Source organism: Pelophylax lessonae, assembly GCF_965119305.1.
Source record: "Pelophylax lessonae genome assembly, chromosome: 1".
Classification (NCBI taxonomy): domain Eukaryota; kingdom Metazoa; phylum Chordata; class Amphibia; order Anura; family Ranidae; genus Pelophylax; species Pelophylax lessonae.
In genome coordinates, this window is record NC_138768.1 from 9,849,630 (window position 1) to 9,868,406 (window position 18,777).

At 46.6% G+C, this 18,777-nt stretch overlaps 2 protein-coding genes across 2 annotated transcripts in view; one reads left to right on the plus strand and one right to left on the minus strand.

Moving 5' to 3' along the window:
- LOC309563394 (uncharacterized protein) overlaps window positions 1–18,777 on the plus strand; it is a gene marked incomplete at its 3' end in the record, with an annotated part of 732,657 nt that overhangs the window by 68,602 nt on the left and 645,278 nt on the right. The window contains exon 7 of the mRNA XM_082267788.1: window positions 1,599–1,773. Coding sequence (XP_082123914.1) covers window positions 1,599–1,773 — 175 coding nt within the window. The remainder of the gene's footprint in view (window positions 1–1,598; window positions 1,774–18,777) is intronic.
- LOC309563383 (uncharacterized protein) overlaps window positions 1–18,777 on the minus strand; it is a 797,887-nt gene that overhangs the window by 35,920 nt on the left and 743,190 nt on the right. The window lies entirely within an intron of this gene.

Here is an 18,777-nt window from a genome sequence, read left to right on the forward strand (position 1 = left end):
GTTGCTTTCGTAGATTCAGGACCTGAGCTTCCAGGGAAGCAACGTGCTTACATTTTGTGCAGCTGTATTCGTCCTCGATTGCCTGATCGAGGAACGTATACATGCCACAAGATGTGCACCGAGTCGCATCTCCACACCCGCCGGGCATTGTACCCACTATCTACTCTAATGTGGATTCGGAACTTGAACTCTGTCCTGTGTAGCAGTTTTTTAGCTTCCTAACTCTACTTTCTCACACTCTCTCTCAGTCTTCAATCACAGTCACAGTCTTTACTTACCAAGTATGTGTCACTGTTCTCCTGTGACCCGACACTTGCAGTGCTTGTCGGTGAATTCTCCCTCCTCCCTCAGTCGGTCAGTCTATTACACTGCTCTCGCCTCCCTCCTCTGTCACTTCCTGGTCTTGCCTCGGCTCCTCTTCCAGGCAGCCAGCTCAGTGGGGTACGCTGTCAGTCTCTCCCGACTCCTCCGCTCCCGGTCCCCCGCTCTTTCTCTGTCTCGGCGGGGGGTCACAGTTTTGCCACTCGCTCTTCTGGGGGAGGGGGCACTGTTTTTTTTTGCACTCACTGTTTCTTCCGCTCACTCACACACACTCAGCTCAGCTGTCTCTGATCTCCGTGCGCTTTCCTCCTGCAGCACAGCACCGCCTGCTCCATCCAGAGTCTATATGTCCTATGAAATCACACTGAGCTCACAGCTCCTCCTACCCATGTCCCTCCATCTGGCTTCTTTTTCTGATGCACTTAGGATGTGAGTGGATCCTGGGCACCCTCACTTACAAAGTGGGACTGTTGGTCCTGCATTGTATGTAGTGATGTCAAGCTGCCTGCAGCCAGCAATCTTTTAACCTGCGCAGTGTGGGGGGTCCTGTGTGGGTAAATTACACCTTAGTGGGGCTTTAAAAAAAATGGAGACCTGAATGGAGAGGTGAGGAGGATTCTGGGAAAATCATTTGATTTGTGTTCAGATCTATAGTTTCCTTCTGTGAAGTCTAGAGATCATATGACCATCACATTGCCTCCACCTCCCTCCCTGATAGAATAGAGAAATACAAAGAAGATTCTAGAAGTCTCCAGAGAGATAATCGAGGAGAGGTGAGTGGTGCTGGAGATCCTGGGACATTATCCAGTAACAGACAAGGGATGTGTCTGGATGGTGACAGTATCATTGTGTGTGTCAGGTTCCTATAAGGTGTCAGGATGTCACTGTCTATTTCTCCATGGAGGACTGGGAGTATTTAGAAGGACACATGGATCTCTACAAGGACGTCATGATGGAGAATCAGCCATCCCTCATATCACCGGGTAAGAGGAGACTTTATTGTAAAGGAGAGAGCAGTACGGAGGGTCCACCTAGATCCCCCATCATCTGATAAACACATAGAAACAATGTATTCAGTCAGTGTGTGTGTTTCCTACAGACGGATCCAGTAATGGGAACCCACCAGAGAGATGTCCCCGTCCTCTGTATTCCCGGGATTCCACACAGGAAGGTCACACCATCCCTCACCATCATCAGATAGAGAGTTGACAATTATTGGTAGTTCTGATTTATACACAGCATGTTTGTTACAATTAATATTTTATAATATCTTTCAGAGTGGAAACCTCAGAGATGTTAATGTTAAAGAAGAGTATAAAGAGGAGGATGAGGAGTATGGAGTGATGGAGGAGTTTTCAGAAGGACACAAGGATATGATGGAATCACCTAATACCAGGAACCCACCAGAGAGATGTCCCCGTCCTCTGTATTCCCAGGATTCTACACAGGAAGGTCTCATTATCCCTCCCTGTTGCAAGGTTGGTGGGGCGGAGTTTATAAACAAAGACTCGTGGAGACAATGCGTGGATTTTCTATGTGATATCACACTAAAGCCTATATTTTACAGATGATGTCCTGTCTCATTTTCTTGATTTAGAGTGGAGATCCAATCGATATAGAATTTGAGGTTAAAACAGAAGAAGAAGAGAGGGATGATCAGCAGTCTATGGAGGAGGATGGAATAACGGGGACATTTATAGAGAAGGACATACCTACACACCTACACACATCTCCTACAGAGATCAGCACAGGTGGGCCATTAACAATTAATACATTCCTCCACCCATACTGCTCACTGATTGGTCCAGAGTAGGGCAAGGACTGGGTGATATCAGCCTGTAATACCCTGGTCACTTTCCTGAGCTGTGTTCCCCGTCCTGTATTCCTGTATTTTTCTTGGATAATCTTCCTTCTCTGTGCTGCAGACACCATTTTTGTATCTAGACTTGATTTATGGAGATTTTGGGGTTCAGCTTGATGCATTTTTGCAAAAAGTATTTGCAAAATTTGATGATTTTCACCATAGGCATTACTAGACCTAGGTACCTGGGACATGTACCTCAAGTCTTCATCCCCATGCCCAAGTCTAGTAAGATCTTTGACAGAACAATTCTCCCAGGGTTACTTGCTCTGTTGTTTGCTGGCTGTGTCGGGTGGAGGGATATGTCTGTATAGTCTCAGACAACCAAGTCATTGAGTGCAGTCTCAGGAGCTGGGAGGCAGCTGTGTGGCATCTCTGCAACTTGTCTCACATCAACATTTAAGCTTCCACTGATTTCTGTTCAGTACTAATTTGCATCCTATGTGTAGCACCACCCCCGCAGGAGCTGCTGATTATATTATTGGGTCTACACCCTGCCTAACAACCCAATCAAATTGGCTCGATCCCTCCTCAGGCACAACTGACCCAGAATAGGACTGGACTATCAAATAGATACACAGGTTGGAATACAATACTTCACTATGCAACAATACCTTGTTACCTTCTTGAATAGTAGTCCTTCTGGGTGACACAATGGAACAACGCACAAGATTGTAATTAACCAAACTTAGTTTACTATATATCAAATTGAATAGGGGGAGATACAATACAATACAATACAAGTCCATAAAAGGTTATTTAAAACAGCTTTAAAAAGGTAAAAGAATACCCCCACACTCCTCCTGCATTAAGGCTAGACACAGTACCAGGTAGGTGGGCCTATCTGAGTCCCTCCCCCAGAGTTCTCTTCTTTCTTGTTGATCTTCGCTAGCAAGGTTATTGAATAGAGCTCATTTGTAATCCAGATTAGGAATAAAGATCAAGAGAGAGAAAACAACGAGCTGTTAGTTGTCACCGCAGGGTGTCTGCGTAACTGAGCAATAACTTCTGCGAGAGAGATAAGCCTCTGGCGACTCCTTTACAGACCTTATTGTTTGTCTATGAGTCTCCTGAGAGAGTATGGTGATAAACCCCGGGGTTTTATCACCTCCTGCTGCGCTACCGCTATCTGTAGATAAAACTGTCTCTTCAGCAGATAAAGTCAGTTATTGGGCATGTGCCCTCTCACCAACAGAAGTTTCTCCTTCGCGCGCTTCCACTGCGGTCTCAGTCCTTTGGCTATATGCCAGCCGCGCGGGGTCCTTCTGGCGGATGACTTCCGGTCTCGGCAAACAGCAGTATGACCTCCAGGAATGTGCCTCGTGCTTGAGATGGGACGGTTCCACGTCGTCCCTCCAGGCTAAAAGGCTCTGGCCCAATATCCAGTGTCAGTCCTTCACTCTCGCTCGCTGGTTCCTCAGAGTCCAGCGCAGAAAGGCCCCCCTTCGCGCGCTTCTCTCTTCCTTTAAATAACCTCCCCCATAGTGCCGTGCGGTGCAGCCGTGCACCCTGGATCTTGCAAAGCAGCCTGGGAGATGTAGTTTCTTCATCTTGTGAAAAGGAAGTCACAGCCCGGGAAATTCCATGCAGCTACCACTAGAGGGAGCCTAGTTCCTGGATCTTGCAAAGCAGCCTGGGAGATGTAGTTTCTTCATCTTGTGAAAATGAAGTCACAGCCCAGGAAATTCCATGCAGCTACCACTAGAGGGAGCCTAGTTCCTTCCCACATATCAAACAGTGTCTTTAGGCATGTTTAACCCCGCTACACACTCCCCCCACTTGAGAAACTTTGGTCCCCAAAGAGGTCAACAGTATGTACCCTAGTGCATAGGGTGGCATTATACAACAAAAACATTAACATTTTGCTGAAATAAGTCAATCTGAATATATCCAATTTTGTATTCTAATAGCAGTGCAACAGTAAAACGATAAAGTGCAATTAATAAGCAAATAAGTGATTTCTACAGTGTTAATATAGTGCTGATTTCTAGTGCTTTTATATAGTGCTCCTTTAAAAAGCACTTGTGCCTTTGCAATTTCTTAAACACTTACATCTTAAAGTTTGTGTTGAAAAAAAAAACATCAAAAGGTGAGAAAGAGAAAAAAACATATAGTGAGGTCAGAGCAACAAAATGTGCGCAAACATTAACTCACAAAGTAAACCAAATTGTGAACATCAAAAACTGTGCTTATTATAATAGCCAAACCCAATATCCTTATGTACAAACTTAAATGCAAACGTTTTCTACTTCAATACTTTGTTCTCATGATCTCTCACAGACCCCCCAAAACTTGGGTGGCTTGTACAGTTGTGCCTGGGGGTGAGCTAGGGTTGTCCCCCACCAAATCTACAGTGGAGGAACTAGGCTGGTCAGGAGACCTTTTGGAGATAAAAACAGCTTCTTCCGAACATTCACCCAATTGATCATAGGTCAGTCTCTTAGGTGGGTGAATGACTCTCCTTTCCCTCTGTTCCCGTGGAGGCATGCTCTCAGAGGTACTAGGATCAGGCACTTCTGAGGATTCTTCCATGTCCCCCTCCTCATGTTCCAACACAGAGGCACCTGATGGTTCAAGAGAGGTCAGTTCTTCTTCAGAGAAGGGTGCAACCTCCTCCTCAGGATCTTCATCCTCAGCTGCTTCTTCTGGAAGCATATGAAAGGGTATGAATTCAGGGGCTTCTGCCCGAAGGGCTCCTCTATCAGCCAAGTCAGACGAAGACAGGGAGGCAGGTGTGGGTTCTGGCAACTGAGATGACCACAACCAGTCGGGTACCTCCTCTTCATCTTCCAAATCTTCAGATGGAGAACTTCCCTCTCCCTCATCTGGGAGCATCGTCTGAGATCTGGTAACTGGTCTGGACCGGCGAGAAGTCGAAGGGGCCGCTGACAAGTCTTCCACAGGGGGCATACGAACCGCTTCAGAGAGAGGCAGCAAATGGTTCCGATGCCAAGCCTTCAATGGACCCACACTTCCCTCAGGCCGAATTTGGTACACAGGAAGGTTTGGCAGTTGCTTACAGATAACATAAGGTTGGGACTTCCAGCGGTCTGCCAACTTGTGTTTTCCCGGGACACCCAAGTTTCTCAACAAAACCCTGTCCCCTGGTTGCAGGTCATGGATCCGAACTTTTAGGTCGAAATTTTTTTTATTCCGCAGTCCACGTTGATCAGATGTGGCCTGAGCCTTGTCATAGGCCGCTTTCAGACTCTTCCGCAGTCGGTCCACATATCCTCTATGCGATGCTGAAGAGGTATGATCAGGCGAAATGCCAAAGGCCAAATCCACTGGCAACCGAGCCTCCCTTCCAAACATCAGCCGATAAGGGGAATATCCAGTAGCATCACTGACAGTGCTGTTGTAGGCATGCACAATGGCAGCTACGTGCCTGCCCCAATGCTGTTTCTTCTCTGAGCTCAAAGTCCCCAACATATCCAAAAGAGTCCTGTTAAATCATTCAGGCTGGGCATCCCCCTGTGGATGGTAGGGAGTGGTTCTAGTCTTTTGAATGCCTAACATATCTAACAGTCTCTTGATCAGTCTGCTTTCAAAGTCCCTTCCCTGATCAGAATGGAGGCGCTGTGGTAACCCATAATGTACAAAGAACTTCTCTACAAGAACTTTGGCTACCGTTGAGGCCTTCTGATCCCTTGTTGGGAATGCTTGAGCATATCTGGTAAAATGGTCTGTTACCACAAGGACATTCCCCTGGCCACTCAGATCAGGCTCTAAGCAAAGGAAATCAATGCACACCAGCTCCATGGGTCCCTGACTTTGTAGATGGCCCATTGGGGCTGCTTGACGTGGCAGAGTCTTCCTCTGTATACACCGGACACAAGAATGACAGTATCCTTCAACTTCGGCCCTCATACAAGGCCAGTAGAACCTGTCCCTGACAAGCTGAAAGGTTCTTTCGGGCCCCAGATGGCCATGATTATCATGAAGAGCGGCCAGAACTCCCTCTCTGTATTTAGCTGGTAAGAACAGTTGCCACTTCTCCTCCAGATCTTCAGATGGACCTCTCCGGTAGGCCACTCCTTCTCTGATCTGTAACCGGGTCCACTCTCTATGCAACAGACGGGCCCCCTGAGGGGAGTCAGTTAGAAGCAACTCAGGGCTCTGGATCTCCAGGGCTTCCAAGAGAAGTTTTCCCAAAGGGTCTTCCAACTGCTCCTTCCGCAAGTCCCTTTTGGACAGCCGGGGCAAACCCTCCCCTTCAACTTGGGTCACCTGGCAGTAGCATTTGGGTACTCCGATAGCCGAAACCCCAATCTCTTCTGCTCTTGACCCTCCTCGGGATCGAAATTCAGTTCCCTGATATAGGGCACGCACCCCTTCTGGAGCCAAATGAGTCCATTCTTCCGCAGGTTCCTGTGGAACATGCAACCTTCTGGATAGGGCATCTGCATCCCTATTTCCGATTCCTGGCCGATACTTCAGGCTAAAATTGAAGCTAGAGAGGGCAGCCAACCATCGATGTCCTGTTGCATCCAGCTTGGCCGTAGTCAACAGATAGGTGAGGGGATTATTATCTGTCTTGACAATGAATTCAGCTCCGTACAGGTAGTCTTTCAATTTGTCAACCACTGCCCACTTCAAGGCCAAGAATTCAAGTTTGTGAGTAGGATAATTCCTTTCAGCAGGCAGTAGGCTTCTGCTCACATAGGCAACAGGTCGCAGATGACCCTCATGCTCCTGATAAAGTACCCCCCCCAGCCCATCTCGGCTGGCATCAACATGCAGTTCATATGGTTTTGTGGGGTCCGCATAGGCCAACACAGGGGCAGTGGTTAGGGTTTCCTTCAGCTGGACAAAGGCCCCTTCGCATTCCGGGGTCCACTGATCCTGGATGGATTCCTTAGCCTTCCGGGGGCCTATAGTGGACTTCGCCAGCTTTACCAACTCAGGGACATCATCTTCTTCATTCTTCAGGAGCTCATTTAGGGGTCGGGCAATCTGGGCGAACCTCTCCACAAACCTCCTGTAATAGGAGCAAAAGCCCAAGAATGACCGGAGTTCGGTCACATTTGTGGGTCTCGGCCAGGAAGCAACAGCATCCAGCTTGTCCGGGTCAGTGGCCACCCCTTCTTCAGACACGATATGGCCCAGGTAATGGACCGAGGACTGATAGAATTGGCACTTCTCAGGAGAAAGTTTCAGACCTTCTTCATGTAGCCTCTTCAAGACCTTTTCCAACCTCTCCTCATGTTCTTCTAAAGTTCTGCCAAACACGATAACATCATCCAAGTATACCAGTACCTCTATCAAATTCATATCTCCAACGGTCCTCTCCATCAGCCTTTGGAAGGTAGCAGGGGCCCCGGACAACCCCTGAGGCATGCGATTGAACTCAAAGAACCCCACAGGGGTGATGAAGGCTGTTTTCTCCCGATCTTCGGGGTGCATGGGGATCTGATAATACCCACTCTTTAAGTCCATCACACTGAACCACTTCGCCCCTGACAGACTCTGTAGGGCATCTTCGATTCGAGGAGTGGTATACTGGTCTGGGATGGTTCTTCTGTTCAGCGTTCGGTAGTCGATACAAAGCCTCAAAGATCCATTTTTCTTCCGGACTACCACTATCGGGGAAGCATACGGGCTCCTGGATTCTCGGATAATCCCGATCTTTTTGAGCTCTGCCAGCTGTTGACGTAGATCTTCTAAGTCACCTAAGGGGACTCGCCGGACTCTCTCCCTGAAAGGCTTGTCCTCACTCAGGCGGATCTTATGAGTGGCGCTCCTGGCACATCCCACGTCAAACTCGTCCTTAGAGAATATTTCCCTCCATCGAGCAAGTTGTGCCTTGGCCCTCTTCACCCATTCCGGCGGGAGGGCAGCGTTTCCAGAGCAAAGCTCCTCTATAACCGCTTCACCCTGTTCCTTTTCTTTGAAATCAATGGGGGCAACTGGGGTAGCCGGGTTGACTTGGCCCAGGAGGACTCTAGCCGGTACCTTCACTGGTGTAATAGAGGTGTTTCTGACACTCACTAAAACCCTTCCACGGTTTTCCTGTAACACCTTCAAAGGGATCACCTCAGGGATCACTTCTATCCCTCTCTGTCTCTCCTTTTGACCTGATTCAAAGATAATGAAGGGACCCGGCTGTTGCCATGTGAGTTTAACAGAAGCCTTAAAACAGGCCACCTCTCCTGGCTGTAAGACCTTTTCTGCTCTATCCAGCTTCCAGAGTCGTCCAACTCCTTCTGCGGGGGTCTCTTGCTCCAACACTAATCGTTGGTAGGCCTGCCGTAGCATGGGATGGATCCTTGGCGCCTGAGCATCTTGTCCCTGGACCAGTTGTATCAGAAGGCGCCTTACCAGGTCAGTGTTTGTTCCTACGATGAGAGAGCTTTTGTTGGCCCCTGGTGGACGAGGACAGACCACCGCTAAGGTGTCGAAGGTTTCCGCTTCACCAGCCACTGATGGATCAAAGGTCAACTTGATTGGCAGATACCCGTCATAGGGAAAACTTTGGGTCCCAATACCCCATATCTCCAGATCTTCCAACTTCTGCAAAGGTAGATGGGTAAGATATTTATCATAGAAGTCTCTATACAAAAGAGTCACCTGGGCCCCTGTGTCAAGGAGGGCTCTTGTGTAAATTCCTTCCACCTGAACCGAGACCACTGGGGAGGGCCCGACCAAGTTAGTTGGAAATTCTCTTGATGTAGCCTTGTTATCTGATTCAGTTCTCTGTACCCTGGCCCTCTTCTCCTTTTTCTTCCTTGATCTAGGCCCCCGCCGAATCCGGTGTGCATTGACTTTCCTTCCCTCAGTAACCCGGAGTCTAGAACTGGGGGTGTTATATTTGGGTCTGACCCCCTGACTCAGTTTCCCTGATCCTGCACCACTTCTGGAGTCCCTTAAGACTGGCGGACACCCGGTTGACTCCTTCACCGGTGTCCTCTGAAGTTTCCCGCTGGCTCGCGAGGTTTCGCGGCAGCATTTCCTGAGCTGGGACATACCCTTCTAACATGCCCAACTCCCCCGCAGTTGAAACAAGTTAACAATCTTGCAGGCCGTGGCTCTGGATCTGTGCTGAGACTAACAGGTTCATCTGGCCTCTCCGATATACTCCCCTTGGGTAGAGTGGATACCTGACCAGTCAGGATGGACACCATTTCTATCAACTGAGACACTTGGGTCTTTAGGAGTTCAACTTGAGAGTCACACTCTTCCACACTTATCACTCCAACCCGGGCAGTTGAGTCAAACTGCCGACTTTTCTTCTTGTTGTCCAACATGACCTCTTCCTCTCTGACCATTCGAATCAGATCGGGGTATTCTAGAATGCCGCCATCTCGACGAGTTCGTAACAGTATGGCAATGGGATCTAAAGGTTGAGCCCCTTTCAGAACCTGTCGTGCACGAGTCTCATCTATTTTCCGGGGGTCTATTCCTTTCTTTAACAGAATCTGGTGGATAATCCTATCCAGACGTTTAATGAATTCGGACAACTTCTCCCCCTCTTCTTGATAACAGTGGTCCAACTGGTAGAGAAGTTCAGCCGCGTTCTCCGTCCGACCAAACACATCTTGCAGAATGTCCAAATAATCCTGTGCAGTGCAGTTCTTCTTGCTAAGCTTTAGATTACGTACAGCCTCTAATGCAGGTCCCCTTAAACTCTCTGTGATCCTCTGCTTCTTGTGCTGTTCTGGTACCTCCCATTCCTCCAAAGCCTGAGTGGCGGTATCTAGCCACTCTTCGAACCCATCTTCTGCTGAAGGCACAGGCTGTTTCCCAGAGAATGTCCGGAGCTTCCTATATCCAGTCATCAGATAGCTCGAGGAGTCCCTGCTACATTTTGCCACAATCTCCCCAAGAACAGCACACAGTTCTGAGCTAAAAGTCGACAAAGGTGATGACTCAGGATGCCCTTCTTGGACACCTTTTTCTTGGCTGGATACCCCAGGGGTGGTGAATGAGGGACCCGCAGTAGGAACTCCTGGATGTATCAGGAAAAGTTCTGTTTGGTCAATAGTTTTTACACTGTTTCCATTGAAATAATCAGGGACCCCTTTCCTCCACTCACACAGTGCATACGTGTGTGGGGCAGTGGTGTCAGTTTTTATGTCAATCACCCAGAATTTCCTGTCTGTGGATAGTGCCCTTAAAACAGGGAGGAGCTTTTCTTCAGTCCAGGCTTCTCCCTTGATTTCAACCACCAGGCCATTTTCCACTATGACATTCTCTTCCTTGCACCACTCAGCAGCAGCGACAGGATCCATTTCTGCGTGGGAGGGGATTCTGGGGCTGAGAGGGTTGTGTTGCAGGACTGTAGAAATCCCGGACGAGCCCCCACGTGTAGCACCACCCCCGCAGGAGCTGCTGATTATATTATTGGGTCTACACCCTGCCTAACAACCCAATCAAATTGGCTCGATCCCTCCTCAGGCACAACTGACCCAGAATAGGACTGGACTATCAAATAGATACACAGGTTGGAATACAATACTTCACTATGCAACAATACCTTGTTACCTTCTTGAATAGTAGTCCTTCTGGGTGACACAATGGAACAACGCACAAGATTGTAATTAACCAAACTTAGTTTACTATATATCAAATTGAATAGGGGAGATACAATACAATACAATACAAGTCCATAAAAGGTTATTTAAAACAGCTTTAAAAAGGTAAAAGAATACCCCCACACTCCTCCTGCATTAAGGCTAGACACAGTACCAGGTAGGTGGGCCTATCTGAGTCCCTCCCCCAGAGTTCTCTTCTTTCTTGTTGATCTTCGCTAGCAAGGTTATTGAATAGAGCTCATTTGTAATCCAGATTAGGAATAAAGATCAAGAGAGAGAAAACAACGAGCTGTTAGTTGTCACCGCAGGGTGTCTGCGTAACTGAGCAATAACTTCTGCGAGAGAGATAAGCCTCTGGCGACTCCTTTACAGACCTTATTGTTTGTCTATGAGTCTCCTGAGAGAGTATGGTGATAAACCCCGGGGTTTTATCACCTCCTGCTGCGCTACCGCTATCTGTAGATAAAACTGTCTCTTCAGCAGATAAAGTCAGTTATTGGGCATGTGCCCTCTCACCAACAGAAGTTTCTCCTTCGCGCGCTTCCACTGCGGTCTCAGTCCTTTGGCTATATGCCAGCCGCGCGGGGTCCTTCTGGCGGATGACTTCCGGTCTCGGCAAACAGCAGTATGACCTCCAGGAATGTGCCTCGTGCTTGAGATGGGACGGTTCCACGTCGTCCCTCCAGGCTAAAAGGCTCTGGCCCAATATCCAGTGTCAGTCCTTCACTCTCGCTCGCTGGTTCCTCAGAGTCCAGCGCAGAAAGGCCCCCCTTCGCGCGCTTCTCTCTTCCTTTAAATAACCTCCCCCATAGTGCCGTGCGGTGCAGCCGTGCACCCTGGATCTTGCAAAGCAGCCTGGGAGATGTAGTTTCTTCATCTTGTGAAAAGGAAGTCACAGCCCGGGAAATTCCATGCAGCTACCACTAGAGGGAGCCTAGTTCCTGGATCTTGCAAAGCAGCCTGGGAGATGTAGTTTCTTCATCTTGTGAAAATGAAGTCACAGCCCAGGAAATTCCATGCAGCTACCACTAGAGGGAGCCTAGTTCCTTCCCACATATCAAACAGTGTCTTTAGGCATGTTTAACCCCGCTACATATATAATAAATTGTACATGATTGGAGCACAGACATTTGCATGTTGATAATAATGTGATATCATCCTTAAACTTTGGAACCCTAAACAGAAAGTTATAATGAGGGAGGAGTCAATAACCCAATAATGGGGATTTTCAGGATCAGTCCAGTCTTCATCTTAGTTGTCCACCCCCCCCCCCCCATCCTCACTCTCTGACCTCTGGTGGGACTCAGCCCCGCTGTTATTCAAGATTAAATCATGGACTAAATAAGGAAGCGCAGTACTTCTTGTGTTGGGAAGATGGCAATGAGTGATAGAGGGGGTGGGGACACTCATCCTATAATCCCCTCATCACTGTCACTCCTATAAAAGACAGTTCTCGTTGTTTCCTCACTCTCTGACTAAGGTTCACGTATATAGAAATAAACTGGTAGGAGATCAGAGGACCCATTTACTAGTTACCTTGAGGGGGGAATTGTAAGATCCTCAGAGACAAAGCTGCCTGATGTGGGCGGAGTCCTGGTTTAGGGGAACCAATCTGCTCATGTCTAATAATCCTCTTTTTATTCCCATTTTAGTACATGGACGGAAGATGAGGAAAACCTCAGAGGATTGTCTCACTTTGTCTCCAGACTGTAAAGTAGAAGATGCTACCTCAAATGTCCATCCGACACCAACCTCAAATGTCCATCCGACACCACACAGTTTAGATGGACCATCCTATTCCTCTTATCCTGAGGAACCCCAGACTGTGAGGGACAGTTCCGTCCTTCCAACAGATAAGAGGTTTTCCTGTACTGAGTGCGGGAAGTGTTTCCCTTTTAAATCCAAACTTAATAGACATAAAAGATCTCACACAGGGGAGAAGCCGTATTCCTGTCCTGAGTGCGGGAAATGTTTTTCAGTGAAGTCCAATCTTTATGAACATCAGAAATTGCACACGGGTGAAAAGTCAAATTCCTGTTCTAAATGTGGGAAATGTTTTTCACAAATATCAAAACTTATAATACATCAGAGATCTCACACGGGTAAGAATCTACCTTCCTGTTCTGAGTGTGGGAAATGTTTTGTTCGAAAAGCAGAACTTGTTAAACATCAGAGGTCCCACACAGGGGAAAAGCCATTTTCATGTACTGAATGTGGAAAATGTTTTTCACAGAAGTCCACTCTTTCCAGGCATCAGGGATTCCACATGGGGGAGAAGCCGTTTTCCTGTCCTGAGTGTGGGAAACGTTTTTTACTAAAATCAGATCTTGTCACACATGAGAGATCTCACACGGGGGAAAAGCCGTATTCCTGTTCTGAGTGCAGGAAATGTTTTTCCCTGACGTCTCATCTTTACACACATCAGAGATTGCACACGGGTGAGAAGCCATATTCCTGTCCTGAGTGTGGGAAATGTTTTTCACAAATGTCCAATCTATATAGACATCAGAGATCTCACACGGGGGAGAAGCCACTTTCCTGTTCTGAGTGTGGGAAATGTTTTTCACAGAAGTCCGAGCTTTACAAACATCAGAGATCTCACACGGGGGAGAAGCCATATTCCTGTCCTGAGTGCAGGAAATGTTTTTCAGACAAGTATATTCTTACCACACATCAGAGATGTCACACGGGGGAGAAGCCGTATTCCTGTTCTGAGTGCAGGAAATGTTTTTCACAGAAGTCCAATCTTTACAGACATCAGAGATCTCACGGGGGGGAAAAGCCTCTTTCCTGTCCTGAGTGAGGGAATTGTTCCTTACTAAAGTCCTGTCTTCCTATACATCAGGGATCCCACACAACACTCGAGGTGTATTAGTGCCTTGAGTGCAGGAAATGTCTTCTATATTAATGTTGCTGGACATCACAGCTCTCATGTGGGGAAGAAGCACACCTTGATATACACCTCAGATATACTCTATGGCTGATCTTCATCATGTAAGAAACACTTCATAAGGAGATCAGAGATCACCAAAGATGGATGAAGTGTTGTACCATGTTGGCCATTGATAGCAGGAGAAAAATAAAAATGAGTCATTATCTTTCATTGGCTGAGTTCATTTTGTGGTGTAACCTTTCACAAACACTTAGAGGTCTATTGTTAAAAAAAATTAGTTGAATGAATGTGACCAGCATTCGCCCAGCCGTGATGAATATTGGCTGTATTTTATTTCATACACTAATTTCTTTGGCTCTATTTAGTGGCTATAAACACTTGCTGACCAGCCACAGTACATTGTACATGTACGTCATTTTGCCTGCTCAGGTTTAAGGATCCCAATATTCGGGGCTCAGTGATCATGTAATCACATTATACATGGGGAATCACAGCATCCTGTACCATGTGATTAATTGTAGCCAATCACTAGTGATCACAGCTGCCATGAATGTAACCCATTCATGACAGTTGAAAACTTTGCTGTTACAATGGTCTTCATTGTAACAGCAAACAAAGTGTAAAAAAAAAAATCCCTGATCACCCCCCTCATAGTATAGTATTACTATTAGGGATCGACCGATTATCGGCAAAGCCGATATATCGAGGGCCTATATGCACTTTCCCCGATATATCCGAATTGGCCCCGGAGGTTACCAATATTGCCGATATTTCGGAAAGTGCTTGTGCTGGAGTGATGTCTGCAGCTTGAGGCTTCACCCCGGTAACGGCGTCCATAGCCGACGATCGGCTGTCTTGTACTGACATCCGATGCGACTGAAAAGCCGCTTGGCTGTCATTACAAGGAGCGGGAGGGGACGTCCCTCCCCTCCCGCCGCCTTCCGCGGCTCGCCCGGGTCTCCTGTCCCACCGTCCATACACCAAACCATCCTGCACGGCCGACGAAGACCCGATCATAGCCGCATTCGGCTCTCATTGGATCTCCATGCAAAAACCCGAAAGTGACATGACATCACTTCCAGGTACTCTGCGCTAAATTTTAAAAAATGACAGCGTTCAAAACAGCCAAACTTGGTGTTTTGAATGCTTTTAAGTGCAGAGAAGGGATTTGGGGTTTTTTTTAGACCCCCAGATCCCTCCACAAGAGTACCTGTCAAGTGATAAAAATACAATATTTTTTTAAATGTAGGAAAATATCGGCCAATACCGATATTTAATGGTCAAAATATCGGTGCCGGCAATGAAAAAATGATATCGGTCGATCACTAGTTACTATGGTGTCACTGAACTACTCTGATATAATGTGTAAAAAATAGTAAAAATGGAAAAAAAAATGTTTACAAAATTAAATAAAAAAGTATTCATTTTGTTTAGCATACTGTCACCAGTCAGTGTCCCTGATCACTGACACATCAGTCATTATACAGGATTTATATTGCAGCGCTTTACAACATGATGACACTGCACTGGTGACAACATGTAAGAAAAAAACAGAAAAATCACTATCAAATACTTGCCATAATTTTCCTTTCCTGATGGACTCCATGGCAGCATACGTTTGGGTAGCCCCGCCCTCGCCATAGGACCCCACTCCTGTAAATTTGCAGGCTGAGCCAGAGGCTGCATTCCGTAACTAGCCTACTCATGGCTCTGGGAGGGAACTCCTGCTGCCATGGAGTCCATCAGGAAAGGAAAATTAGAATAAATTTTCCATTTTCCTGGCAGACTTCTATGGAAGAATGCGTTTGGGAACTAACTAGCCCAAAAAAAAAAAACAAGAGAGGGAAGACGTCACCCTCCTACAACTATTCCTGGTGCCCATTCACAGGGAGCCCACAAAGCCTACACACTCCTGGAAGAGTGTGTGGTGACTTCTTCCATAGGGACCAAGCTCTAAGCTTTATAAGCTTAATGACTAGCTGGAATGACCCATCCAGCAAAAATTCTGGATGACATCTTCACCCTGCTGATTCTGCTAGAGAGAGAGTGACAAATATATGGATTTTTTCCACAGCTTACCTGTAAAATCCATTTCTTGGAGTACATCACGGAACACAGAGGTACATTCATCACATATGGGTTATAGGCCACCTTCAGGTGAATGGACACTGGCAACCAATCAGACAGGAAGTCCCCTTATATAACCTCTCCTATACAGGAAGTACCTCAGTTTTGTAGCAAGCAATAAATACCCCATACGAGAGGGGAGGGACTTCTTTGCCCCGTGATGTACTGCAAGAAATTGATTTTACAGGTAAGCTGTAGAAAAAAATCCATATTTCTTTATCGTACGTCACAGGACACAGAGCCACAATCATTATATATATATATATGGGATGCCCTATAGCAATGCACCTAAGGGGAGGGGGGACACGATAAATACCGCCATCGGACCACAAAAGGTCTACATAGCTGCCTGCAAAACACTGCGGCCAAATGCAGACTCCTCCTGGGTCCTAACATTCACTTGATAAAATCTAGTGAACGTTTGCACTGATGACCAAGTCACGGCTTTGCAAATCTGAGCCATAGAAGCTTGATGGCGAACTGCCCAAGAGACACCTACTCTACTGGTAGAGTGTGCCTTTACCGGAAAAGGTGGAACCTTCCCTTTCAAACCATATGCCTGTATAATAACCTGGAGAATTCAATGATAAATTGTAGACTTAGATGCTGCCTGCCCTTTCATGGGCCCTTCTGGCAGTACGAACAAAAGATCGGTCTTACGAATTTGAGCCTACATTTTCAAGTAAGTCTTAAGAGCACGTACTACACCAAGAGAATGTATTAACCTTTCCTCCTCTGTTTGAGGATCTGGAAAAAAGGAAGGAAGTACAATGTCCTGATTAAAATGAAATGCGGACACCACCTTGGGCATAAAACCTGAGTGTGGACGTAGAGTCACCCTATCTTAATGTAAAATCAAGAATTGCTCTTTGCAAGAAAGAGCTGCTAGTTCCGATACTCTTCTGGCTGAAGTTATCGCAACCAAAAATACCAATTTTCTGGTCAAAATAACCAGGGGGGGGATATGCCCCATGGGCTCAAAAGGCTGTTTCTGTAAAACTGCCAGCACCACATTTAGGTCCCAAGTACACAATGGTGGCTTCACTAGTGGAAGCATACGTAACATCCCTTGAACGAAAGTTTAAACCAATGAATGCGAAGCGATCGGTCTCTGGAAAAAACGACAATTTGACTCTTAATAGCGCTTAAGGCTGATTTCATATCTACCCCTACTTGCAAGAAAGTTAGTATTCTCCCGATGATATACTTACAGGGATTCCATTTCCTGGCTTCATACCAGGTAATGTAAGATGTTCAGACTCTGTAATAAATGCCTCTAAAGACTGATTTTCTAGCATTTATCAGGGTAGAAACTTCAGGGCCAGATATATCCCACTCTTTCAACATCAAGACTTCAATAGCCAAGCCATCAAATTTAGAGACTGTAAAGCAGGTTGAAATATCGGACCTTGAGAGAGCAGGTCCAGACGCAGTGAAAGAACCCAAAGCCTTGCCACTGCCAGTTTTTGATTTTGTGCATACCAAAACCTCTTCGGCCATGCTGGATCCTGCGCAACAAACGCGGTATCAGCTGTACCGGAGGAAAGGCATAGACCAGGGAATACTCTTCCCAAGGAGTCACCAAAGCATCTCCGACTGCGAGTGGATCCCTGGTCCTGGACACAAATCTCTCCAATTTGTTGTTGAACCTGAATGCCAACAGATCTATGTCTGGGACCCCCCAGCATTTGCAGATCAATGCAAAGATCCCGGGGTGTAAGGACCATTCCCTCGGAAACATTTGTTGACTACTCAGAAAGTCTGCCTGCCAGTTTTCTATTCCTGAAATGAAAACCGATTATAGGCATGGAACAAATTTTTTTTGCCAAGGATTGGATGATATCTACCTCTTTCTGGGCTGACTGACTTTTGGTGCCTCCTTGGTGGTTGATATAAGCCACAGCTGTGGTATTGTTGGATTGTACCCTGATAGGGTAACCCCGAAGTCTGGGCGTCCAGAATTTTAAAGCCAGACAAACTGCTTGGATTTCCAAGACATTGATGGGGAGACTTTTTTCTAACCAAGACCACTTCCCTTGGATCGTGGCCTCCTTCAGGACTGCTCCCCAACCGGAGAGACTGGCATCTGTAGTCACTACTTTCCAGACTACTGGAAGAAAGGATTTACCTTTTTCCAAATTTCTGATTAACAACCACCAACTGGGACTCTGACGTACTCTTAGTACCAGAGACATGCACCAGTCAAGGGTCTGGACCTTTCTGGACCATGCTGACAGAATGTTGTTCTGTAAGGGTCTGGCATGGAATTGAGCATGGGGAATTGCTCCTAATGAGGACACCATCTTCCCTAATAACCTCATGCAAAGATGTACAGAAGAATACTTTTGCCTTCTTATGGATTGAACCAGATCCTTCAGGTCTGTGACCTTTCCTAATGGCAAGAATACCTTTGCCTGTATTGTGTCCACAAGGAAATCCAGATATTCCAGACGCTGGACCTGCTGTAATGCTGACTTCAGTATAGAATCCAACCCAAATGTTCTAAGAACTGAACTGTCTGGAAAACATTCCGGCTTAGAGCTGAAGCCGATCGATCAATTAATAATAGATCGTCTAGATATCCTATCACTGATGTCCCTTAAGACCTTAGGGCAGCCAGTACTGGAGCTAGGATATTTGTGAACATTCTTGGAGCAGTGGCCAACCCAAAGGGCAGGGCCACAAACTAAAAATGACAGTTTTCTACTGCAAAGCATAAAAACCTTTGATGGGCCTGCAAAATAGGCACGTGAAGGTATGCGTCCTTGATGTCTATGAATGTTAGAAACTCCTCTCCCTGAAGAGAGGTTATGACTGAACGAATTGACTCCATACTGAAAGTACGAATGTTCAGAAACTTCAAGGTTCAGAGCTTTGAGATCCAGAATAGGTCTTATGTCTCGGTTTGGCTTGGGGACTACGAAAGGTTTTGCGTAAAAACCCCTGAATCTTTCATCCTCCAGCACTTCTGTAATCACTCTTTGGGATCTTAAATGGTCCAAAGCCAGAAAGGGAGATATTTTAAGAGGATCTGAAAATCT